The following is a 25752-nucleotide window of genomic DNA, read 5'->3' as shown; positions in this document are numbered from 1 at the left end:
ACCTCCCCTATATCTCCTCCTATTACTCCATATAACCTTCCTATATCTCCTCCTATTACTCCATATAGCCACCCTATATCTCCTCCTATTACTCCATATAACCTCCCCTATATCTCCTCCTATTACTCCATATAACCTCCCTATATCTCCTCCTATTACTCCATATAACCTCCCTATATCTCCTCCTATTACTCCATATAACCTCTGTATAGTATGTCTCTTATTCATAAACTTTGTACGATTTTCCATACATTTTCCTGAAGCCACAATATAACTTCTCTTTCTTCCCTCTTTTTCCTATCACTCTACACAGTTTGTTCACTGTAAATTACAAATGAACGCGGAGCTCGCAGTAGCGGCCGGTGCCCCCCTCTATTCCCTGGCACTAACACGCATAGAATGAAAATGTCTGTCTAAACATCAATTTAATTGGAAAAGCCTTGTCTCTAACCTGGCATATTGACCCAGTGTATGCAGGAGAGACGGTGGAGAGAGAGACATGGATAATCAGGAAAGAGACAGAGCAGGAGAGTGTTCGACAGGGGCGAGGATGGGGGGAGAGGTGGGTATGCACGATTGGAAACCTGGCAGCTGTTTGTAAAAATGAGTAAAACACCGTTCACTTTCACTTGTTATAGGGGGATTAAATGAATTTACTAGGTAGATCAAATTGTAGGTGCCACCCTTGGGTGAGAGAGACTGTGGGTGCCTCTATGGGTGGTAAAAGAGTAGACTGCATTTATAAAATAGAAGCAGGTTAGAGGGATGGTGGGGGGAAGCAGGTGAATGCTCAGAAGATATAAATGTAGGGGTGGGCACTACATGGAAAGGTATAGAGGTGAGCTACAAGGGGGTAGCTAGTATAGAGGGATGTACAAAAATGAGAGACAGACAGACAGTAGGAGAGTGTCTGAGGGGAGGAGAAAAAGAGGGAGGGAGATAGAAGGTCAGATAGAGAGAGAGAAAGACACAAGGAAAGAGGGAGGGAAAGTCAAGAGCGGGTGACAGACCCTGAAGAAGAGAGAGCTTTAGACCTGGCAGGAGAGGGATGATAAAGAAAGAGAGGGGACCAGCAGAGAAGGGATGAACCAATGACAGAGCTGGAGAAGAAGAGAAAGGTGTGTGACAGTCAGCCAAGGAGAGCAGAGAGCAGGTGGAAGGAGGCAGAAGACAGAGCAAGTGCTAAGAGCAGGAGAGAGGTGAGGAAAAGAGTAGAGAGATCCAAGGTGATGGTCAAAGAGAGTGAAGAAGTGGAGGCGAGAGGAGTGCAGCCACCTATGTAGGGGAGGGGGAGAATAGAGAAGTGCAAGGCAAGGGAGTAGCAGAAGTGAGGTGGTCAGGGAGCATCCAAGCTGTGTATATCTCTAGCTGTGTATTCACAGTATACACATGGATGCTGTACGCAGGTGAGTTTACGCCTCAAGACTCAGCCGCTGAGCAAAATGCAGCTCACACAATGCTGTTTTATATTCCTGGTTCAAGGCAGCATCTATCTGGTAAGTAGTATACAAAGGCAAATGTCTGTGCCATCCCATACATGTGGTGTGTCTTCTACCCTCCTATGTGCCCATCTTGTTCCCCCGCTCCTTACCATATGTATGTGATCACACCTGCTGCTCTACCATTCTGCCCGTACCAGTATGTCGGTATGGTCAGATTGGATAATGATGGGGGGACCATGAGCTTACGTTAAACAATCCATGTCTACCTGTTGCTGGTAAAGTCACGTAATATAATAGTATATGTACATATGATAGTATATAGGGGGCGTGTGGCAAATGTGAGATTGGACGTGTATGCAATGTGTTACGAATGATAGTAATAAATGTAATATTGGGATACATTTTCCTATGGGGTTATGGAAGGTAGGATGTATCGAAGAGATCAAGTGGGATCTGAAGTGAGAAAAATGCTTAAGGGGTTAAAGAGTCCGTCTTGTAGATGAGCAGATAGAGCTTCAGACTGGAGCTTGTTTAGTAGGTTAAACAGGCTGGATAATATACCACAATACAAGGACGTGATTGATGAGATAAAGGGTCATCGCTCTACACAACTGACTGTGCTATTCATGGGTTAATTCTATGTTTAGTCAGATAGATCTAATGACAAGGTCTGCTGTAGTGGTGGTTTACAAACCAGGACATTTTTGATAGGTTAAAGAGGCAGTATCATGTATCAGACACTTCATGGGTTAAATTATTATCCTAGCATGGAAACGGGGTCCTTTGTTCTTTATTATGGGGATGTTCTATGTGATCGGAGATGTTTATTGGGCTAAAAGGTCATTCTGGTGAAGAAGTAAAGGTCTACAGACTGAGCTGGGGTATGTTAATCGGTAAAATGCCAGTGCTATGAATGAGATCTATAGATATTCACATATTGAGAGTGTTAACAGAGTAGGACCTTGACTTATCCAATGTATGACTGAGGCATGTTTAAAGGGGATCTGAGTACAAGCTAAAGTCCACAACCATGGTCATGGTTCTGAAAGGTTAAAGGGGTAGTGTCACTTCTGAACAGTCAGATGTAATTGAGATGGATATATTTAAAGGGTTAAAGAATCTTGTGTAGGAGAAGAGGATTGCAGCCGTCTTTTGATGGTAAGTGATAGCTTCATATAAAACTGTAGAGACCTGATGTCAACGACGTTTGACAGCTCAATCACATATAGAGCAATGGACTTGATTAGATTTATCATTTGTAGAAATTCAACAATATCCATATTATTAGTATACCATATAGGTTAACCTGGCCAGAAGAGCATATACCAACCCAGAAACATTCCAAAATTTTCATTGGTCTCAACCAGAATTATGATTTGTGGATTTTTTTTTTAGGTCATGACCACCCTCACTAATTAATTAGTGCATGTCTTGACCTCGTAATATTACAGAAAGATCAAATGCTTAGTTTCGTGTAGAACTAAAGACCATTGACAAATTTGATTCATTGTGAATAACTACACATTAGGCAAATTAGCTCGAATTTTCAGATATGAATGCAGTTTAGATCTGGTAAATACCTTATGTATATTAATGGTGCTTCAGTGACCCATTAATGTTGACCTAGCTTCTACGATAACATACTTTTTCCAATGGACAGCCAGTTGGCTAATGAGAGGCTTATTTACAATTTAGACCAGCTATCTATTTTGTGTCCATCAATATGAATGTGTGGGGTCAACCCTTTAGCCTAGATGCCAAGGACAATTTTGGGAAGTTCTACCATATTATGACCGATTGATTGTAATGATTCCCTTGGAGACACAAAGGTACAGGTTGTGGCTTTCTATATCAAGTGACCTATTGATTGTAGAAGATCAGGACTGTCTTTCAAAATCATGTGGTTTCTAATGTTGACTTGAGGGATCCAATTTTAAGGTTCTTTCAAGGTTTCCCCCCATTTTTCATTGACCTTTGGCTGAACCAGTCCAGACAATCTTAAGACAGGTCTCCAATATACAGGACAGGCTCATAGAAAACTGATTTTCCCCATGTAATCATGTTATTGCAAGGCTGTGTACAACATTTGTAGGTCTCCATGGGTTTGTGGGCTCATTTAGCAGATGCTACCTTCTCCGGTAACTGCCATTTTGTAGCTGTGACTTCTTTTTTTCCTTGTCGTCCATCATGATATTGTATATTTGTAATTTTGTGAACGGTTTGAAGATCATCCTCTACATTGCGATGTACCCTAGGATGCACTTTACAAGGCATATTTCCGTATATTCGCATACCTTAGAACTTGTCACTGGCGATCACTCAATAAGAGTCATTAGAGGTTATGGTTTGTTAATCTCTATTTCGTTTGCCATAGTGTAAATTACTAAAATAGCGCCAAACCCAGGAAAAGATTTGTGCTTTTATTAAACTTTCCAGGCCGCTATTGTCTTGTGAGATTATGCAATCCAATATCTGGCAATTTTTCTATTGTCACTAATTATCCATTGCCGTCAGGAGGCAGCACGAGCCTCATTATTTTATATTTTCGGCTTTTCACCATTGATCTGCAGTTCTGAGCCCATTTTGATGTAGCAATTAATTGCATATTAGAATTTATGTTTTACGATCATGTGTTGGGCTGATCTCATTCATGTATCTGTTACATTATGCATTCATAGGCTAGGTTATACATCTGTATTATTGTGTGAGCATATATTAGTGTATGCCAGGCAGTTTACTGTTGTCTCTGTCATCATTGTAGGAGGGCTATTGTATTGCATTATTGCCATCTGGTAGGACTTACTAGCCTGGTATATTCTTCTATGTGATTTTCAAAGCATCTGAATCCCTGTGCTATTTTGTATCAAGATTCACTCTTGTGTATCTTGTGTGTTGCACTCAGTCAACAAAATTCCCTATGGACTTAGCTCATTTACCAGCTGCCCCCACGTATCTGTCACCATGGTTATCCCCCCTTTTGTTAAAAGTTAACTATTTCACCCATGAATATAATTTGGTAGCTATACAGCCTGTCTTGCCCACAGAGCTGACAATCTGTTGTTTACATGGTGTCCCTTGGTATACCTCCAGGCAGCTGTTATATTTTCATGGAGCCCCCTAATAAATAGAAATGTGTAGTATAAAATTACATAACAGTTTAGATATTTTCTTGAATGCTCTTCATGTTTTTTAGGGGTTTTTTTTTTATACCAAACATGTAGAGAATGACATATGACCCAAAGGCCTGATATTGGTTCTGTAAAAAAGTTATATACCTGTCCTGTTTTAAAGCTATTTAAATATTAATTAGGTATGGGAGAATTAATTGGGTACCATGTCTGAAAGAGGGGGAACTGCAGATTTTTGGGCAGCAGAAACGTAGCACTCACCATATGCAGGGGCTTAGCCAGCATGGCTGATGGGGTAAGTTCCCTGAGTTTCGCTGTGTGCCAACACACCAATCTGCCCTGGGCTGGGGAAGAAAATGTATTTTTTTATACAGAGGAATGAAAGATTAGCTCCATCTAACATGCAGTAAAAAATACTAAAAGTGGGCTCACAACCTTCCATGTATAGCACTGACGTCTTGTTATATGGCCCCGGCTGTCTTAGGGCCTCCTGATATACACAATTTGCCCCTAAGGGCAACTAGTGGTACCCTAACTCAAGATCATTAATACATAACTTTTTTTTAATCAGGTAATTGGCTAACATTAAAAAGACAGAGAGGGATAGAGTGAAATTGATTCCTCATATAGATGGTATAATTAGTCACTGAACAACTGACACAATTCCCTTATTCCTATATAGCCATTATCATTTCCTACCCCAATATCTGCTAAATTAAAAATTCCTAGCTATAAGTATACCCGACATGTTTCGCCATGACTGGCTTCATCAGGGACTAAAGACCCCGTCACACGCTACGATATATCTAACGATATGTCGGCGGGGTCACGGAGTTTGTGACGCACATCCGGCATCGTTAGAGATGTCGCAGCGTGTGACACCTCTGAACGACTGTTAACGAGCAAAAATACTCACCTTATCGTTGCTCGTTGACATGTCGTTCATTTTCATAATGTCGTTCCTCCTTCTGCACGCAAGTTGTTCGTCGTTCCCGAGGCAGCACACATTGCTATGTGTGACTCCTCGGGAACAAGAAACACAGCTTACCTGCGGTTGCCGGCAATGCAGAAGGAAGGAGGTGGGCGGGATGTTACATCCCGCTCTTCTCCGCCCCTCTGCTTTTATTGGGCGACCGCTATGTGATGTCGCTGTGATGTCGAACATCCCTCCCTCTTCAGGAAGAGGATGTTCACCGCACACAGCGACGTCGTTAGGGAGGTAAGTACATGTGACGGGGATTAACGACATTGTGCACCACGAGCAACGAATTGCCCGTGACGCACAAACGACGGGGCCGGGTGCGATCGCTCATGCGATCGCACGATATATCGTACCGTGTGACGCCGCCTTATGGTTATAGTTGCACAATTTTTACTTCTGCACCTGGCTCTGACTACATGTAACAATCTCGCTTATAATAAGTAAGGAGTCAGTGGAACACCAAGCCACAAGGGTCTTATCCAATGGATGAAATTGATTAGGTGAGGGGTAAGGTAACTGAACAGTTTATGCGGTTGTGTGACCCATACCGAAAGAATCAAGGATTGACAGCTGCTGTAGTACCTTGATATTGGGAGATCCCTCCATGTGAAACAAGTATTAAGATGATGAGTAGTAGCGCTGATGTTAAAACCAAGAAATCCAGAAGACTGAACGTGTCCACCGAGGTTCTCCTAATGAAGGAGTTGATCCAACTTCAAAATGCATAGAGAACCGAGAACCAACTGCATGGTCAATCCTATACAACAGTTTTCTGATTTTCTGGATTTTAACATCAGCAGGGCAGACTACTCCTCCTATCCTAATACTACTTGTATGTAATAAGTAAACATCTTCACTGTCCTAGATTCATGAGTACCTAATATCTAAAGAACCAGTTGGAAATTATTTCTGCAAGTATGGGCCCTCCATGTAGCCTGTTATTTAAGTATTAAAAAATGTATCCCTTTAAGAAGCTCCTTTAATAAGTCCTTTCCACCAAGGTCATTTCATGGATACTCTTGGATTTTTAAAGTTGTACATTGTATCTATCTGTGTATATCTTCTACTGGCCGTGATATGTCATGCTGCAAGTGAAGTGCTAGCTGTGTAATAGGCTGATGTTGAGAGTCTGTGCCCTCAGTAGCTGAAAGCTCATTCTTGTGACATCTGCAGCTACCACTGAGCGTCTGTGAGTTGTATATTGGTCTCTTTTTTTCCAAGTACCTCTTTGACATTGTGATACCCAGGGGGTGTAGGTCAGGTGGATGCACATTACTCAGCTCTCATTAAACTGGTTACACTGATTAGTACTCAGTATCACTAATTATCAGCTGTAGCATCTGTTACTGCTGGGGATTTCAGGTAAGAGACTATCAATAAAGGAAAGGAACGGAGAAAGATTAAAAGGAGTAGAAGACATAGAAGATGAAACAACGGGTGAGGGAAGGGAATACTCTTAGTTTGATTAGACACAATTTCAGGTTATATCTACTGATAGAGGTCATTATTCTGTTCTTTTTCATCTTTAGGTTATCTGCGGCCAAGAAGACACCTCCAGTGATCCCGATGATGAAGATCAGTCAGATACAAAGTCCAATTCTAGACCTCGAGTCCCTAGGAGACGATCACCTTCTCCATCTCGGTCTCGCAGCTCAAGCCCATTTAACTCCACCGTCCTTCAACTTCTCTCTAATTCTCCTGAATTTTGGGATGTTCTAAACAGTCTTTCAGAGCTGGGTCATAATCCAGAACCCCCAATTACAGCTAGGATTCGACGTCAGTCTGTATTAAGGTCAACGGGAAGAGCCAAGAAAGTCTTTGGCTGGGGAGACTTCTATTCCAATATCAAGACAGTAAAGCTCAACCTTCTGATCACAGGAAAAGTAGTGGATCATGGGAATGGGTCCTTCAGTGTCTACTTTCTTCACAACTCTACAGGACAAGGGAATGTTTCTGTTAGTCTTGTCCCACCATCCAAAGTCCTTGACTTTGACTTGGAGCAGCAGATGTATGCAGAGGCTAAGGAATCAAAAATCTTCAATTGCCGAGTGGAATTTGAAAAAGTAGACAAAGCAATTAAGACAGGCTTATGTCCCCACGATCCGTCAAAGACCTGCCACCAACAGCAAACTCGTAGCAAGGTCTCATGGACATGCTCTCACCCATTCAAGATTGTTTGTGTTTATGTCTCATTTTACACAACAGATTATAGACTAGTGCAGAAGGTCTGCCCTGACTATAACTATCACAGCAGCTCTCCATATTCTCCTTCGGGCTAAAGAAAATATCAGCTCACCGCTGTGGAATAGCCTAAAGTGGGCTAACTTTGGGTCTACCTTTTATGGACTTCCTGTGCCTTGGTCTGGTCCATTGTGGTGTGTGTATTTGTGAAGACAGTGGACAGAAAGCTGTGTAAGTGATGTGTTGGATGTGAAATTTAAACCACTTCAATATACTCACAAATTGAAATGCTCTATTGATATCACCCTTTAAAATGAACTGATAGATTCTCCTGAACACTAAAATAATAGAGGTCTGGAGGCTGTACTTTGTTTTCAGGTACTTTATATCCTTCTGAAAATGCTACTAGGCCGATTTAGGGAAACACCAAAGTAATCCAGAAGTTTGATTTCGAAGACTGAAGTATAGCCAAGTTAATCAGCTGACTGCAAGTCATCTTGTCCATCCCTCATAGCGGATATCTTGTGTATGACAATTTAGCCAATTTGATAGTCTTTGGGAAGTCCCTTGTGACATATTGTTGTGTCATTATCATTCTATCCATCATCATCTGAGCATTTTGTAGCCTAGTATTTTCAATCCCTCATGAAGGTTGCCTACACATGTATAGTTGTCAATAGTCCCAAATTTGCCCTGACTGTGCTACATTTTCTAAAACAATCCTGGCACAAAAGGCCACGCCTTGGACCTAAAAGGTTGCTCAAGCTTTGCATAAAGTGTGTATTCTTGTCTAGTTTTTGGTGGTCCTGGGGGAGGGACTTATACTTCCCTATTCTACTAATATTTTGGCAAGTATGCATTTAATATGAAAAAAAACATCCTAAAGTAAGGTCTATAGGAAACATTATGAAGGCACAACTAAAATTGAAGGTCCAAAGTCAGCTATGGGGTTATCCAATTATCAGACAACCAATTTGTAACCTTTGTAACTGTTAACTCATCATTTAACAAATGATCATATACAGCCCTAATATCAAGTGGTTGAAATACTGATTGTTAGATCAGCCAATCAAATCTGGGAGACAATAGATTTAGGCTACAAGGAATATATTTAGAACTAATTATTGCTATAAATGGAGTTACATGGAGCTGATATGTACTGTATCACTAACCCGCCAGCCTGTCAGACCTCATATTGATGTCATGCCTATTATAAGGTAATTCAACCAGTCATGTAATAAGCTATATGTCAATTACTCCTTTTCCCTTCTCCTACAATCTAAATTACTTTTCTCTACTGAGCTTTATTTTTATTTATTGCATTAATCTTACATGTATATCATACTTTCCTGTTTTTCCACTAGAAAGCCTTAACCACCAGTGTCTACTGCATACAGTGGAGCATAGATGTAGTGGTCTTCTACATGTGAACAAAGAAACCAATGACATTTCCGAGAGCTTTGGACTTTATTAGATGTATTCCCCTTGACTGGATAGCTTAATTCTAGAAATGTAGTTGTAATGTGGGGGACCTCTACTGGGGAACCACAAAATTACTTATAATAGGTTCCATCCCCACACTATCCACCTGCTATGAAAGTAAAGCATAACAGTCTAGTTCGGGAACCAGTGGGTCAACTTTAAGCTAATATGAGCCCGTTGACCAAAAAACCCCTCTATATAGAGACACCTGTAAAAATAAATGCCCTCCCAAGGGTTGTCTTCACCATTCTGCAGGTGAAGTTCCTCTAAGTTGGTCAGTTTAGGTCCTTAGCCCAGTGTCATAGACCAAGGCACATCAGATGGCAATGTTATTGAGAGCTGACTAATGGAAGGTTTTATTGTCAATGGTCAGCCCTTTTGAAGATAGTCGTAACGGGAAATAACCGAATAAGATTTATTTTTTTTTATTACCAAAGCAGACTTTATGGCAATATAAAATGTGAATATAATGGTATATTAGATATTGAGGGGCCTCCCTCACACAAATGTATTTAAAATATGGGGCTACAGAATTATTACAACCAAATGCTATATTAGGTTGTAATATTCCATTATTATAATTTACAATGTGTATTATATGTAGTTGAGACTTTATTTTCTCAGATAAAAAAGTATATATATATATATATATAAATCTATATATATATATATATATATATATATACACACATATATATATTATCAGTTATGGGGCAAATTAGGAAAAAGAAGTCGCAAAAAGGTCTCCCTCCTCTTTGGGGACAACTGTGGCACATCTGTGTTAACCCATTAAAAGTCACTGTCATTTTCTTCCTCTCTCCCATGGGACGTGTCATTGCATCACCCTTTGTCGAGAAGGCCGACACCATTAACTCCTTCCTTGCCAGATCAGTCTGCAATATCTCTTAAAGGGCCTGGGAGAGTCTTGTTAACCTTGGTGTTTACGACTGTACCACATGTAAAGGGGTGGGGGATGTTTGTTTATATCATTATTGGGGATCTGTGCAATATGGGAAATATCTTAATCGAAAAAAAAAAAGAAAAAATTCTGTCTGTGATAAATAAACAATCCGCCAATGATACATGTTTGTGTATCAAAGTTTTTTTTTCTGGTGTCCTAGTTTTCCTCATTGTGTATGTCAGAATAATTAGAGGTAGGAAGGAGTGCTCTATATATATATATATATATATATATATATATATATATATATATATATATATATATATATATATATATATATATATATATTTATATACATAGACACCAAACCAAAAAGGCCAAATAAATATGGGGTTAATAACAAAGATCCAAGGCCATCAACCCAATGATGGGATGGAGCAATCCGTGGGGTAATAAAGTAATTTATTATAGCTTTTCATTGGACAACACTGAAGATATGACATTTTGATACAATGTAAAGAAATCAGTGTCCAGCTTGTATAACAGTGTAAATTTGGTGCCCTCTAAATAACACAACACACAGCCATTAATGTCTAAACCACTGGCAGTTCCCGTGAGTACACCCCTAAGAGAAGATGGCCAAATTGTGCCCAATTTGGCCATTTTCTCTCCCCAGTGTCATGTGACTCATTAGTGTTACAAGGTCTCAGGTGTGAATGGGGAGTAGGTGAGTTAAATTTGGTGTTATCACTCTCATACTCACAGCAAAGAATTCTCTGAGGATCTGAAAAAAAGAATAGTTGTTCTATATAAAGATGACCTAGGCTATAGGAAAATTGCCAACATTCTGAAACTGAGCTGCAGCACGGTGGCCAAGACCATACAGAGGTTTAACAAGACAGGTTTCACTCAAAAGAGGCCTCACCATGGTCAACCACAGAAGTTAAGTGAACGTGCTCAGTGTCATATCCAGAGGTTGTTTTTCAAAATAGATGTATGTGTGTTGCCAGCATTCCTGTAGAGGTTAAAGAGGTGGGTCAGCCTGGCAGTACTCGGGCCATACTGCATAAAATTGATCTGCATGGCTGTTGTTGCAGAAGCCTCTTCTAAAGATGATGCACAAGAACACCTGCAAATACTTTACTGAAAACAAGCAGACTATATTGAAACTATGTCCTGTGGTCTGAAGAGACCAAGATAAACTTATTTGGTCCAGATGGTATCAAGCGTGTGTGGCAGCAACCAGGTGAGGAGTGCAAAGACAAGTGTGTCTTGCCTACATTCAAGCATAGTGGTGAGAGTGTAATGATTTGAGGCTGCATGAGTGCTGCCAACTGTGGGTAATACAGTTCATTTGGGGAACCATAAATGCCAACATGTACTCGGACGTACTGAAGCAGAGCATTATCTTTTCCCTTGGAAACTGGGCAGCAGGGCAATAGTCCAACATAACGACCCCAAACGAACCACCAAGAAAACTACTGCCTTGCTAAAGAAACTAAGGGTAAAGGTGTTGTACTGGATAAGCATGTCTCCAAACCTAAACCCTATTGAGCATCTGTGGGTCATCTTCAAACGGAAGATGGAGGGCTGTAAGATCTCTGACATCCACCAGCTCTGTGATGTTGTGATGTCATCATGGAGGAGAGGAAGATGATTCCAGTGGCTCCTGTGAAACTCTAGTGAACTCCATGCCCAATAGAGTTAAGACGCTTCTTGAAAATAATTGTTGTCACACAAAATACAATGTGTGCAGAATTATTAGGCAAGTTGTATTTTAGAGGATATTTTTTATTATTGATCAACAACTATGTTCTCAATCAACCCAAAAGACTCATAAATATCAAAGCTTAATATTTTTGGAATTTGGAGTGGGTTTTTTTTTTAGATTTGGCTATCTTAGGAGGATATCTGTTTTTGCAGGTAGCTATTACTGTGCAAAATTATTAGGCAACTTAATAAAAACCAAATATATTCCCATCTCACTTGTTTATTTTCACCAGGTAATCTAATATAACTGCACAAAATGTTTAAATAAACATTTCTGACATGCAAAAACAAAACCCATAAATATTAGTGACCAATATAGCCACCTTACTTTATGATGACGCTCAACAGCCTACCATCCATAGATTCTGTCAGTTGCTTGATCTGTTTATGATCAACATTGCGTGCAGCAGCCACCACAGCCTCCCAGACACTGTTCCGAGGGGTTTACTGTTTTCCCTCCCTGTAGATCTTACATTTTGTGAGGGACCACAAGTTCTCTATGGGGTTCAGTTCAGGTGAACAAGGGAACCATGTCATTATTTGTTCATCTTTTAGACCTTTACTAGCCAGCAACGCTGTGGACTAGTTGGATGCATGTGATGGAGCATTGTCCTGCATGAAAATCATGTTTTTCTTGAACGATACCGACTTCTTCCTGTACCACTGCTTGAAGAAGTTGTCTTCCAGAAACTGGCAGTAGGTCTGGGAGTTGAGCTTCACTCCATCCTCAACCAGAAAAGGTCCCACAAGTTCATCTTTGATGATACCAACCCATACCAGTACCCCACCTCCACCTTGCTAGCGTCTGAGTCGGAGTGGAGCTTTCTGCCTTTTACTGATCCAGCCTCTGACCCATCCATCTGGCCTATCAAGAGTCACTCTCATTTCATCAGTCCATAAAACCTTTGAAAAATCAGTTTTAAGATATTTCTTAGCCCAGTCTTGACGTTTTATCTTATGTTTCTTGTTCAAAGTCGTTTTGTAGCCTTCCTTACCTTGGCCATGTCCCGGAGTATGGCACACCTTTTGCTTTTTGATACTCCAGTAACACTGCAGCTCTGAAATATGGCCAAACTGGTGGCAAATGGCATCTTGGCAGCTTCACGCTTGAGTTTCCTCAATTCATGGGCAGTTATTTTGCGACTTTTTTTCCCAACACGCTTCTTGCGACCCTGTTGGCTATTTGCAATGAAACGCTTGATTGTTCAGCGATCACGCTTCAAAAGTTTGGCAATTTGAAGACTGCTGCATCCCTCTGCAAGACATCTCACAATTTTGGACTTCTCAGAGCCCGTCAAATCTCTTTTCTGACCCATTTTGCCAAAGGAAAGGAAGTTGCCTAATAATTAAGCGCACCTTATATAGGGTGTTGATGTAATTACACCACACCTCTCACCATTACAGAGATGCACATCACCTGATTTACTTAATTGGTAGGTGGCTCTAAAGCTTTACAGCTTGGAGTAGGAAAACATGAATAAAAAGTATTGTGTGATCAAAATACTCATTTGCCCAATAATTCTGCACACAGTGTATTGGCACTGAGCACAATAGGCTATTTTCAATTAAGGGTGTACCCACTTTTGTTGCCAGCGGTTTAGGCATTAATGGCTGTGTGTTGAGTTATTTAGAGGGCACACCAAATTTCACACTGTTATACAAGCTGGACACTGACTATTTTACATTGTGTCAAAGTGTCATATCTTCTGTGTTGTCAAATGAAAAGATATCCTAAAATATTTTAAAAAATGTGAGGGGTGTACTCACTTTTGTGATATACTGTGTGCATATACTGTGTATATATATATTAGTACAGGCCAAACGTTTGGACACACCTTCTCATTCAAAGAGTTTTCTTTATTTTCATGACTCTGAAAATTGTAGATTCACATTGAAGGCATCAAAACTATGAATTAAGAAATGTGGAATGAAATACTTAACAAAAAAGTATGAAACAACTGAAAATATGTCTTATATTCTAGGTTCTTCAAAGTAGCCACCTTTTGCTTTGATTACTGCTTTGCACACTCTTGGCATTTTCTTGATAAGCTTCAAGAGGTAGTCACTGGAAATGTTTTTCACTTCACAGGTGTGCCCTGTCAGGTTTAATAAGTGGGATTTCTTTCCTTATAAATGGGGTTGGGACCATTAGTTGTGTTGTGCAGAAGTCTGGTGGATACACAGCTGATAGCCCTACTGAATAGACTGTTAGAATTTGTATTATGGCAAGAAAAAAATCAGCTAAATAAAGAAAAACGAGTGGCCATCATTACTTTAAGAAATGAAGGTCAGTCAGTCCGAAAAATTGGGAAAACTTTGAAAGTGTCCCCAAGTGCAGTGGCAAAAACCATCAAACGCTACAAAGAAACTGGCTCACATGAGGATCACATCAGGAAAGGAAGACCAAGAGTCACCTCTGCTGTAGTGGATAAGTTTATCCGAGTCACCAGCCTCAGAAATCCAAGGTTAACAGCAGCTCAGATTAGAGACCAGGTCAATGCCACACAGAGTTCTAGCAGCAGACACATCTCTAGAACAACTATTAAGAGGAGACTTTGTGCATCAGGCCTTCATAGTAAAATAGCTGCTAGGAAACCACTGCTAAGGACAGGCAACAAGTAGAAGAGACTTGTTTGGGCTAAAGAACACAAGTAATGCACATTAGACCAGTGGAAATCTGTGCTTTGATCTGATGAGTCCAAATTTGAGATCTTTGGATCCAACCACCGTGTCTTTGTGCGACACAGAAAAGGTGAACGGATGGACTCTACATGCCTGGTTCCCACCGTGAAGCATGGAGGAGGAGGTGTAATGGTGTGGGGGTGCTTTGCTGGTGACACTGTTGGGCATTTATTCAAAATTGAAGGCATACTGAACCAGCATGGCTACCACATCATCATGCAATAGCATGCTATTCCATCCGGTTTGCGTTTAGTTGGACCATCATTTATTTTTCAACAGGACAATGACCCCAAACACACCTCCAGGCTGTGTAAGAGCTATTTGACGAAGAAGGAGAGTGATGGGGTGCTACACCAGATGACCTGGCTACACCAGATGGCCTGAACCCAATCGAGATGGTTTGGGGTGAGCTGGACCGCAGAGTGAAGGCAAAAGGGCCAACAAGTGCTAAGCATTTCTGGGAACTCCTTCAAGACTGTTGGAAGACCATTTCTGGTGACTACAGGCCGCTTTACACGCAACGACATCGCTAACGCGATGTCGTTGGGGGTCATGGAATTCGTGATGCACATCCGGCCTCGTTAGCGATGTCGTTGCATATGACACGTACGAGCGACCGCTAACGAGCAAAAATACTCACCTTATCGTTTCTCGTTGATATGCTGTCCAGTTCACAAAAATGGTTGCTGCTACAGGTACGATGTTGTTTGTCGTTCCTGCGGCAGCACACATCGCTATGTGTGACACCGCAGGAACCAGGAACCTCACCTTAGCTGCAGCCGCTGGCAATGAGGAAGGAAAGAGGTGGGCAGGATGTTACGTCCCGCTCATCTCCGCCCATCTGCTTCTATTGGGCGGCCGCTTATTGATGTCGCTGTGACGCCGAACAAACCGCCCCCTTAGAAAGGAGGTGGTTCACTGGTCACAGCGACGTCGCTAGGCAGGTAAGTAGTGTGACGGGTGCGAGCGATGTTGTGCACCACGGGCAGCAATTTGCCCATGACGCACAACCGATGGGGGCGGGTACGCATGCTAGCGATCTCGCTAGCGAGATCGCAGTGTGTAAAACGGCCTTACCTCTTGAAGCTCATCAAGAGAATGCCAAGAGTGTGCAAAGCAGTAATCAAAGCAAAAGGTGGCTACTTTGTAGAACCTAGAATATAAGACATATTTTCAGTTGTTTGACACTTTTTTGTTAAGTATTGCATTCCACATGTGTTAATTCATAGGTTTGATGCCTTCAATGTGATTCTACAATTTTCAGTCATGAAAATAAAGAAAACTGTTTGAATGAGGTGTGTCCAAACTTTTGATCTGTAGTGTGTGTGTGTGTGTGTGTATATATAATATATAATTTTTGGGACAAATATATACATATATATATATACGTATACTTGGATGAATCTACTGGGATGACACACACTGCTCTGTTTATGCCGTGTCTGCATGTCTGTGGTACTGTAGTACATTTGTACTACACCATAAAATTCACAGAACACCAATGTATCATGCTCCTAAGTGGACATAATAGTGTTCTACATATGAGAAAATAAAAAAAATAAAAAAAAAAAAAAAAAAATATATATATATATATATATATATATATATATATATATATATACTGCTCAAAAAAATAAAGGGAGCACAAACAACAAAATGGTATTTTAGTGTTCCCTTTATTTTTTTGAGCAGTATATATATATATGTGTGTGTGTGTGTGTGTGTGTGTGTGTGTGTGTGTGTGTGTATATATATATATATATATATATATTTACATATAATAATTAATAATAATAATAATTTTATTCATTTATATAGCGCTATTAATTCCATAGCACTTTACATACATTGGCATACATTGGCAACACTGTCCCCATTGGGGCTCACAATCTAGAGTCCCTATCTGTATGTCTTTGGAATGTGGGAGGAAACCGGAGTACCCGGAGGAAACCCACGCAAACACGGGGAGAACATACAAACTCCTTGCAGATGGTGTCCTTGGTGGGATTTGAACCCAGGACCCCAGCGCTGCAAGACTGCAGTGCTAGCCACTGAGCCACCGTGCCGCCCTACATATATATATATATATATATATATATACATGGATATATTTATATATGTATACCTGCATTTCATACATATACACATTATTGTGTAAATGTACTACAAACACGCAGACACATAGGCAGAGCGGTGTGTGTGATCCCAGTAGCTGCGCCTATTAATCACTAATTACCAGTCCGCACGTCCCCAGCTCAGCATCTTTCTGTACTGATCCCAACAGCAGCTGTTCGGCAGTAACACAACATCCATCTTCTCCCCCCTACCTATCTCACACTCCCCTTTCCTCTTCATGTCTCCCTTCTTTCTTCATTTTACACTCTCCCCACCACTACCGTTACCTCACATCTTCGTCCTTTCTTAAAGTGTACCTGATACCTACACTCAACATTTAGCCATTTTCCAAACGAGCCAATATTAATACCCCTATCACCGCCACCGGTATCTACTGAGGCACCAGATAACATTCATCTTCCTGTCACCTCTTACCTGTTACGGTATGAAGTCATTGAATGTTGGGTGCCAAGTGACATGGGTGTCATGTGACGGATAAAGCATCCTCCTCAGCACTGAATGATTATGTGTCTGTCATCTGGTTATTCAGACTCATAGCATGGAAATTAAATGACACCTAAGCTGTACATATTAGATTTGAGTGAGGGCCCAAAAGTCTGTCAATCTTTTGGAAAGCTGGACACTTGAAGGCATTGAACAATAGGAAAAGAGGCGTCTGGTGGTACTAGTATCTCGTATGTATTGTATAGATTTGGATATCTTTTAGTTTTGTCTTTATGTCGAGTGACCAATGTTTGCTTTGGTTTTATTCCCGCTGCTCCCCGGAGTATTCAGGGGTTTTGTTTGTTTTTTTGTTTTTTTTTAGCCACCTTATGATTCCAGTGATATGGGCCTTTTTGTTTAGTGCTAATTTGTATGATCTTTCCAAGTGGGCGGAGCTCACGGGACTCTCTGGGGGCGTGTCATTAGTCTGCTCTGCATCATTACCCTGCGAGCACTGCCTTGTTGGTAAAAACCATTACTGAACAAAAAGTGGTCATATCCCTGGAATTATATAGCAGATTAAAGAAATAAATGAATACTCAGAAGAGCAGCCAGAATAAAATAAGACAATAGCTGTACAAATGTGGTGATAGGTTCTCTTTTTAAAGGAACACTGGATAAAATTGACATACCATGTAGTTTCTGATGCAGGACCGGTAGGATGTGATACAAGAATTCATAGACCACCAAGGTATCATGCTCCCCCCCCAGCCCTTTAGTGGGCACAATAGTGTTCTAGTTTTGGTGAAATATTGATTAATGAATACATATTAAAAATTCTATTGCGACCCCCAACGTAAAAATTCTTACAAGAATCCCATTTTTAGTAACCTCAGACAGATACTAATTATGTTAATATAGTCCGTATTTACCCAAGTAAACTAGCCCAGATTCCTCTTTAAGAAAGAGAATATTCTCATGGAGAGGATCAAGTCCAGGAAATATTAGTATTAATGCAAAGAATGGAGATAGTAAGAAACGTCCATGAATATTGATATATGGGGCAAATAAATTGGGAAGGCCGCTAACCCAGAAAAACTGTAACCTCACATTCTTCATAAAATAGCAAATCTGGCAATAAAAATTCTAATATAGACTCATGGATATAGGTATAGGGGGTAAAGAAGTAACAATCCCAGTCAGTGCTGGTCAAATACAAAGAAAAGAAGGACTCGGCACTATCTTGGAATTAAATCAGGATGCTATACGATGTGGCGAACCTCTGTAGCCAACATAGCGTGTGGTGCTCTGTTTCTAGATCTCAATAAGGGTGGAAGTGAAAACATGTCCAAAAAGTGAGAAGGAAGCGGCACTTTGAAATAAAAACAGTCTCTTTATTTTACATCATAAAAATGTCAAATTCTGGGGAGAGAGGGTATAACAGGGGCACTGGAAAAACAGACGACGGCTGCTTCGCGTGGGCCTGCATTTCAACGGGTCGTGGGCCTGCACTTCAACTGGGCACTGAAAAACACAAAAAAGACTTCAGCTGTGCACCTGTTTGTACCCTCTCTCGCCTGGTTATCCCCAGAATTTGACTATTTTATGGATTTGGAATAGAGACTGTTGTTACTTCAAACGGTGAGTGCTGCTTCCTTCTTGCTTCCCAGTGAGTGCTGGTTTCTGATGAAACACAAGCATCCTCCTTCCTAAAAGGGGATATATCACCAAGTCACAAGTAGCCAGTTGTTGCTCTTGGCTCAGTGGATATCATTGGAGTCTTGCAGCACTGGGGTCCTGGGTTCAAATCCCACTAAGGACATCTACTAGGAGTTTGTATGTTCTCCCCGTGTTTGTGTGGGTTTCCTCCAGGTTCTCCGGTTTCCTCCCACACTCCAAAAATATACTGATTGGGAACTTAGATTGTGAGCTCCAATGGGGACAAAGTTGCCAATGTATGTAAAGCGCTGTGGAATTAATAGCGCTATATAAGTGAATAAATATTATTATTATTCTTATTTTATTCCTGCTGCTCCACTGAGCATTCCGTGTTTTGCTTTTATTTAAATCCGCCACATGATTCCTGAGAAATTGGCTTTTTTATATAGTCCAAATTTCTACAGTCTTTATTAAGGGGATGTGGCCCACAAGGTTCTCTGGGGGCGTGTCTTTAAGCTGCTTTGCATTATTAGCAGGAGCGATCCGCCTCTAGACCAAAGTAATTACCACTAGATAAAAATGGCCAGATCTCCAGAAACACATGGCGGATAAAAAAAAACAACAAAAAACTACAAATTTTATACTTAGTGGGAATAAAATAAGAACAAAAACTGGCTACTTTTGACTTGGTGACAGCCAGGACCTCTTTAATGAAGATAAAATGGTAAGTGATGACCTTGTTACAGATTTTGTATTTGGGTTTTGTAATACATCAGTCATGTATCATGGACCATATGGTTACCACACCAGCACGGCAGGGACAAAAAAAAAACAATAAAAAGAAGAGAGTTAGTTACGCCAGGGTGCACTCAATTTACCCATTTCCTGGCTGTGTGGTGTAATGTGGTGCACTATGATTAGCTTAGAAAACAGGGAAGGCGGAGAGAGGAGTAATAGAAAACAACACAGTTACTTGTAAATTTACATAGATACATCCAGATGAATGATGCTCGCACACAGGCTCAGTTCCTATTCCGAAATCATACTTAGTGGTCATATGGCTATATATCAGATACAGTGCTTCTGTGGCGCCCCTGACCTGGTCAGGCACCACTGAGTACTGCACCCATGCTGGGGACAGTACAATACAGGTAATCCAGAAGGCTGACCGGGGTGTGGAACACAGGCGCATAGTGATCAGGTCTCACACATGTACCCATGAGAGGACCCCTGGGGATCCCAGGAGGGGGAAAAGCCTTCACCTTCACTGGAATAGTGGAGGGGGCCAAAAGCCTCCATCTCCTCTCAAGGGGTGTGGTAAGAGAATCTGGTTGCTAGGTGGCGTAGGCAGGCACAAAAGGGAAAAGAGAAGGAGGAGTAAACAGTCTGGAGTCTGCAGCAGAGTGTGGAGGAGTGAGGAGCAGGAAAGTGAAGCTCAGACAGGAGCAGATGTGAAGGTCCCAGATGTGAGCCAGGCAGTGCAGAGTCCAGGGAGCTCGAGTGAGGAGCAGATCCCGTGGGCTGCTGTAGTCTGACAGCGTCCGCGCAGTGGCTACCGACGGGGGAGAACGGTCAACTAGGAGTGCTACCCGAAATCCATCTTCAGCTAGAGAGAGAGCAACGGAGTGGGAAGTAAGGAGACTGCTAGAGAGTACCAGGCCCAAACGGGCGGCAGATCCCGAAGCGGAGATAGATCCAGCTTTCTTTTGCTAAACCTGCCGGTGTGGGGCTCTCAAAGCCCACGCCACAACACCACAAAAGCCGCAGCAACGTAGCCACAGTTAGGGCCCATAGGTCACAGGAGGCAAGCAGCTGGAGTGGCCTGGTCCAGGCGACAAGCAAACGGCAAACGAAGGGGAGAGAGGCTGCAGCATCTTCCCTGGGTGACCCCCATAGGGACTCAAAGTCGGGGTTACCCCAAACCACCAAGGGCTAAGGAAGGCGAGTTAGTAGTCACCCTCACAAGTCAGCCTGAAGGACACCTGGTTCCCACTTGGTTCATCCCAGCTACGCCCGGGTCACTCACCCTGCCATCAACTGTGAGTAAAAACCCTGAAAGACATCCTGCCTGTGTTGAGTCATTCTGCGCCTTGTAGTTCTACGCATCTACACAGGGCCCTGGGGCTTGCCTCACTCTCAGGAGGCTACTACAACTGGCTGCACCCACCATCAGCCCCAGGCATCCCTTAACCTGCAGTGGCGGTCCCCCACTGACCGCAAATCTGAGAGTGGCGTCACGACAAACTACAAAGAAGGTTTCCTACCTGTGACCAGACAGATCCATCTACGTGGAGTCCCTGAAGGTAATGCACCGACACAGCGTTTGCGGGGCTCCACATCTGGCGTCACGAACAGGATAAGGACTAGACCTGTTCAGACAGGTGACCATGTGCCTGGGCGGTCCGCTTGAAAAATTGGAAGCGCCGCCATATTGCCACCATGAAAAGAGCGCTGAAAAACAACAGCAGCCCGCGCTGGAAGAAGTTACCGCCCACGAAGAGGTGTGGCTACCCAGAGATCCCCTGCAGAGTTCTGACCTCGCTTGTGAAGAAAGCGGAAGCGTCCAGAGACGGCGGGAAGGAAAGAGAGCCACAAGCCTGCTGCTGCAGAGAGAAGAGATGGAGTCCGGACGTGGATACCCAGAACCAGGCTCTGCTGCCTGGTGGTGCCGGGAGCTTGCTATCTTCTGCGATCAGCTGGAGGCCAGGATTATGCGACAGCTCAGAGAGGAACGCATGGAGCTTCTGGAGATGGCTGCGGCGGTTCGGACCTACGAGGAGGGAGCCGCGCGACGCCTGCCAGATCGAGCGGCGACGACTCAGATCCCGATGGTGCCACCGATGGGTGAGTCCAGAGTTGCCCCGGCCAGCGCAAGTGCTCCGACCCCTGCTGCTACGACCGCGGTCCCAGAAGAGGCGCCTGGCGCGGCGACGCTGAGCGAGGCCGCAGCCACGCTAGGTGCGGCCCGCCAAATCCAGGCCGCCGCAGCGACACCCCGCCTGGCCCGCAAAGGTCCGACTGCCACGGCGATACTCATCCGTGCCGCAGGTGTGACGCTGACCCAGGCTGCCACCCTGCTGAGCCCAGTCCGCCAAGACCCGGTCCCTGCAGCGACGCCCAGCCCAGCCTGCACAGATCCCATCGCAGCTGCGACGCCGATCCAGGCCGCCGCCATACAGGGTGCGGCCCGCCAAGACCAGGCCGCCACCATGCCAGGCGCGGCCCGCCAAGAGATTGCATCACCATTTTCCCCGGCCTGCAAGGCCAGAGCAGACACCGCTCCCCAGTCCAAAGAGGTCCCTGCTGGAAAGCCCACGCTGGGGGAGGACCCCGCATACTGGCAGCTGAAGGCTGACATGGAGGCCAAGTTTCCACAATGGTTGGTGGACCGGTACATGCTCCCTCCGCATACCCCCAAGAGGATTCCAGCAACCCCTGCAGCAACCACGCCAAAGAGTCCCCCGCCTGGGCCTGCTGAAGAAAGCCCATCCCCAGCACTGCCACCAAAGGAGTGCCAAGAAGAACTAAGGGGGAGAGGAGGCCAGGAAGCTGAGGAGCTGACTCAGGAGCCACCAGCAGTGGATCCATGCCCAGAGCCAGAGATGTTGCCATATTCCCACTGGGATGAGGAAGACCTGACACCTTCTGCTGAGGAAGATCTGCCCCAAAGCCTCACCTGGGAGCTGGTAAGCTGCACCTCGCAGAATCCAACCCGCAAGATACAGCGCCGCAGTAGAACCCAGTCTTTCCCTGCACCGCCATCCCCAGAGCAGAGAGAAGTCACGGCCAGAGACCTACAAGAAAAACGGTTCCTGAGAAGAGCCAAAGCACAGATCAGAGGACCCCTGCGTCGAGGAATTGTCGAAGATTTCAGCCTCAAATCAGGGTACGGCTTTATAGTATCACCTGGTGTGAAGGAAGGGATTTTTGTCAATCGAAGGGATGTGAGAGCCCACCTGCCCAGAGGACACCCTGGAAGAAATTTGAAGATAGGAGACTCAGTGGAGTTCACTATGCATCAGGGAGAAAGAGGCTGGTATGCCCTAGATGTTGCACCATGTTCTAGAAGTCCTTGCAGAAGCCCTGCAGTCACAACAGAAGATGAAGACAGAGACACTGAAGAAGAAAGAAAATACAACGAACCCACAGACGAAGAAAGAGATCAAGAAACCAACAGGTGCCGCAGCCCTACAGGCCCAAGCCCTGGTGAAGAGGAGTCTGCATAAGTTCAAGTAAAGTACAGCAAGTTTTGACCAGTTTGGAAAGTTTGTTTTGCAACGTTTTACAAGTTTAAGAATGTGCCCACATAAACTGATGTGAGAAATAAACCTTAAGGCTATGAACTGGCTATAGCCACAAACTCTCGCAGTGTAAATAGTTACACCAAAAGGGCACCACCACCACCAGAGTCAGCCTGTTTAGGGGCTTGGCTCGTCTGCAACCAGGAGGAGCCCGTCCGTATATAGGGCCTTGGCTCGCCTGCGACCAGAGAGCATGCCTGTTTATGGGGCCTGGCTCTCCACCACAAAGAGGGTACCTGGTCAGCACCAACTGTGGAGGCCGCCTCTACAGCCTGCCAGAAGTGGCTGAAGGCGCGGATCCACCAGGCCAGGTATACCCTGAAACCACCAGCCCATGAAAGCCGCCTCTACATCCTGCCAGAAGTGGCTGAAGTCGCGGCCAACGTGAAAGGGTTTTGGGTGGGTTAACGGACTTGTGGGTGGAGGGTGGTGATGTATGGTACCTGGTGCTTTTAAAAATGTTTTACATGTTTTAATGTTTTATGCATTTTTAAAATGTTGTCTTGCAGCCCGAGGACGTGCTGGTGATAACTAAGGGGGAATGTGGCGCCCCTGACCTGGTCAGGCACCACTGAGTACTGCACCCATGCTGGGGACAGTACAATACAGGTAATCCAGAAGGCTGACCGGGGTGTGGAACACAGGCGCATAGTGATCAGGTCTCACACATGTACCCATGAGAGGACCCCTGGGGATCCCAGGAGGGGGAAAAGCCTTCACCTTCACTGGAATAGTGGAGGGGGCCAAAAGCCTCCATCTCCTCTCAAGGGGTGTGGTAAGAGAATCTGGTTGCTAGGTGGCGTAGGCAGGCACAAAAGGGAAAAGAGAAGGAGGAGTAAACAGTCTGGAGTCTGCAGCAGAGTGTGGAGGAGTGAGGAGCAGGAAAGTGAAGCTCAGACAGGAGCAGATGTGAAGGTCCCAGATGTGAGCCAGGCAGTGCAGAGTCCAGGGAGCTCGAGTGAGGAGCAGATCCCGTGGGCTGCTGTAGTCTGACAGCGTCCGCGCAGTGGCTACCGACGGGGGAGAACGGTCAACTAGGAGTGCTACCCGAAATCCATCTTCAGCTAGAGAGAGAGCAACGGAGTGGGAAGTAAGGAGACTGCTAGAGAGTACCAGGCCCAAACGGGCGGCAGATCCCGAAGCGGAGATAGATCCAGCTTTCTTTTGCTAAACCTGCCGGTGTGGGGCTCTCAAAGCCCCCGCCACAACACCACAAAAGCCGCAGCCACGTAGCCACAGTTAGGGCCCATAGGTCACAGGAGGCAAGCAGCTGGAGTGGCCTGGTCCAGGCGACAAGCAAACGGCAAACGAAGGGGAGAGAGGCTGCAGCATCTTCCCTGGGTGACCCCCATAGGGACTCAAAGTCGGGGTTACCCCAAACCACCAAGGGCTAAGGAAGGCGAGTTAGTAGTCACCCTCACAAGTCAGCCTGAAGGACACCTGGTTCCCACTTGGTTCATCCCAGCTACGCCCGGGTCACTCACCCTGCCATCAACTGTGAGTAAAAACCCTGAAAGACATCCTGCCTGTGTTGAGTCATTCTGCGCCTTGTAGTTCTACGCATCTACACAGGGCCCTGGGGCTTGCCTCACTCTCAGGAGGCTACTACAACTGGCTGCACCCACCATCAGCCCCAGGCATCCCTTAACCTGCAGTGGCGGTCCCCCACTGACCGCAAATCTGAGAGTGGCGTCACGACAAACTACAAAGAAGGTTTCCTACCTGTGACCAGACAGATCCATCTACGTGGAGTCCCTGAAGGTAATGCACCGACACAGCGTTTGCGGGGCTCCACACTTCCTTAGCTTCTCTTTCTGCTGGTATGTACAATCCTACCCACACAATCGTCTGGAGCTGAGGCTCTGGACACTGATATATACAGGAGCTATGGCTGCTCCCTTACCTTCCCCCTCAGCTTCTCCAGATCCACTCACACACAGACAAAATGTCTCCTCTCCTTTCCATGGTCATATGGTTATGCATCAGTGCAGTGATCCTTAGCTTCTCTTTCTGCTGGTATGCACAATCCTACCCACACAATTGTCTGGAGCTGAGCTTCTAGGTTCTGGGTTCTGATATATACAGGAGCTATGGCTGCTCCCTTACCTTCCCCCTCAGCTTCTCCAGATCGACACACACAGACAAAATGTCTCCTCTCCTTTCCATGGTCATGGGGCTCTACCAAGTGACCTGTATGTCATATATGGGAAGCAGAGCTGCCTCATTAACCCTTCACAACCTCCTGATAGCAAAACATAACAAGTACAACACTTTGTGCATATGTAAACCCCTCCTATGTGCTGAATTCTCATATGCAATACCTGCAGAGGGAAGTGTTAGCAGAGTGCAAACATAATAAGGTAGCTAAACAAAATTCCAGAAAACCATGCTCAAGGAAATCCCGGGGGTCCCAAGTGTCTGAGGACCACACGGGTGGCACAAACTCATGATTACGCATAAACAAGGAGAACAGACGAGTTTCTAAAGTGCAAAGTGTACATATTTATTCACAATGGTGGTGACACAACTTGTAAGTATTAGTAAAAATATAAAACCTGGACCACACCAGGAATTGCATCCATGTCAACAATAAATCACAGCTATTGGAACAATCAACTGCATGTATACATTCAGATTTTCCGTGTAAGGGAATAACACTGTCCCA

General features: G+C 44.0%; 1 protein-coding gene across 2 annotated transcripts; it reads left to right on the top strand.

Annotated features, from left to right (window-relative positions):
• Positions 1-931: 931 nt before the first annotated feature.
• NXPH3 (neurexophilin 3) lies at positions 932-9915 on the top strand. Of its 2 annotated transcripts, none has more exons than XM_075350231.1 (2): positions 932-1199; positions 7082-9915. In XM_075350231.1, the coding sequence occupies exons 1-2, from the start codon at positions 1092-1094 to the stop codon at positions 7829-7831; spliced, it is 858 nt and encodes a 285-aa protein (XP_075206346.1). In that variant the 5' UTR covers positions 932-1091; the 3' UTR covers positions 7832-9915. The 2 variants fall into 2 exon arrangements, with proteins under 2 accessions (XP_075206346.1, XP_075206347.1); XM_075350232.1 differs by having other exon boundaries at positions 1107-1496.
• The last annotated feature ends 15837 nt before the right edge of the window (positions 9916-25752 follow it).

Source organism: Anomaloglossus baeobatrachus, chromosome 5 (assembly GCF_048569485.1).
Source record: "Anomaloglossus baeobatrachus isolate aAnoBae1 chromosome 5, aAnoBae1.hap1, whole genome shotgun sequence".
Taxonomy (NCBI): domain Eukaryota; kingdom Metazoa; phylum Chordata; class Amphibia; order Anura; family Aromobatidae; genus Anomaloglossus; species Anomaloglossus baeobatrachus.
Note: the sequence above shows the minus strand (reverse complement) of the source record. Positions and strands in the feature narration are given on the sequence as shown.

What these genes read in the sequence shown, in the direction of transcription:
- NXPH3 (XM_075350231.1), top strand. Translation starts at nt 1,092, where the DNA reads ATGACAGAGCTGGAGAAGAAGAGAAAGGTGTGTGACAGTCAGCCAAGG. An exon ending in GTGCTAAGAGCAGGAGAGAG is followed by an intron (nt 1,200 to 7,081) that starts GTGAGGAAAAGA and finishes TTTCATCTTTAG; the next exon opens with GTTATCTGCGGCCAAGAAGA.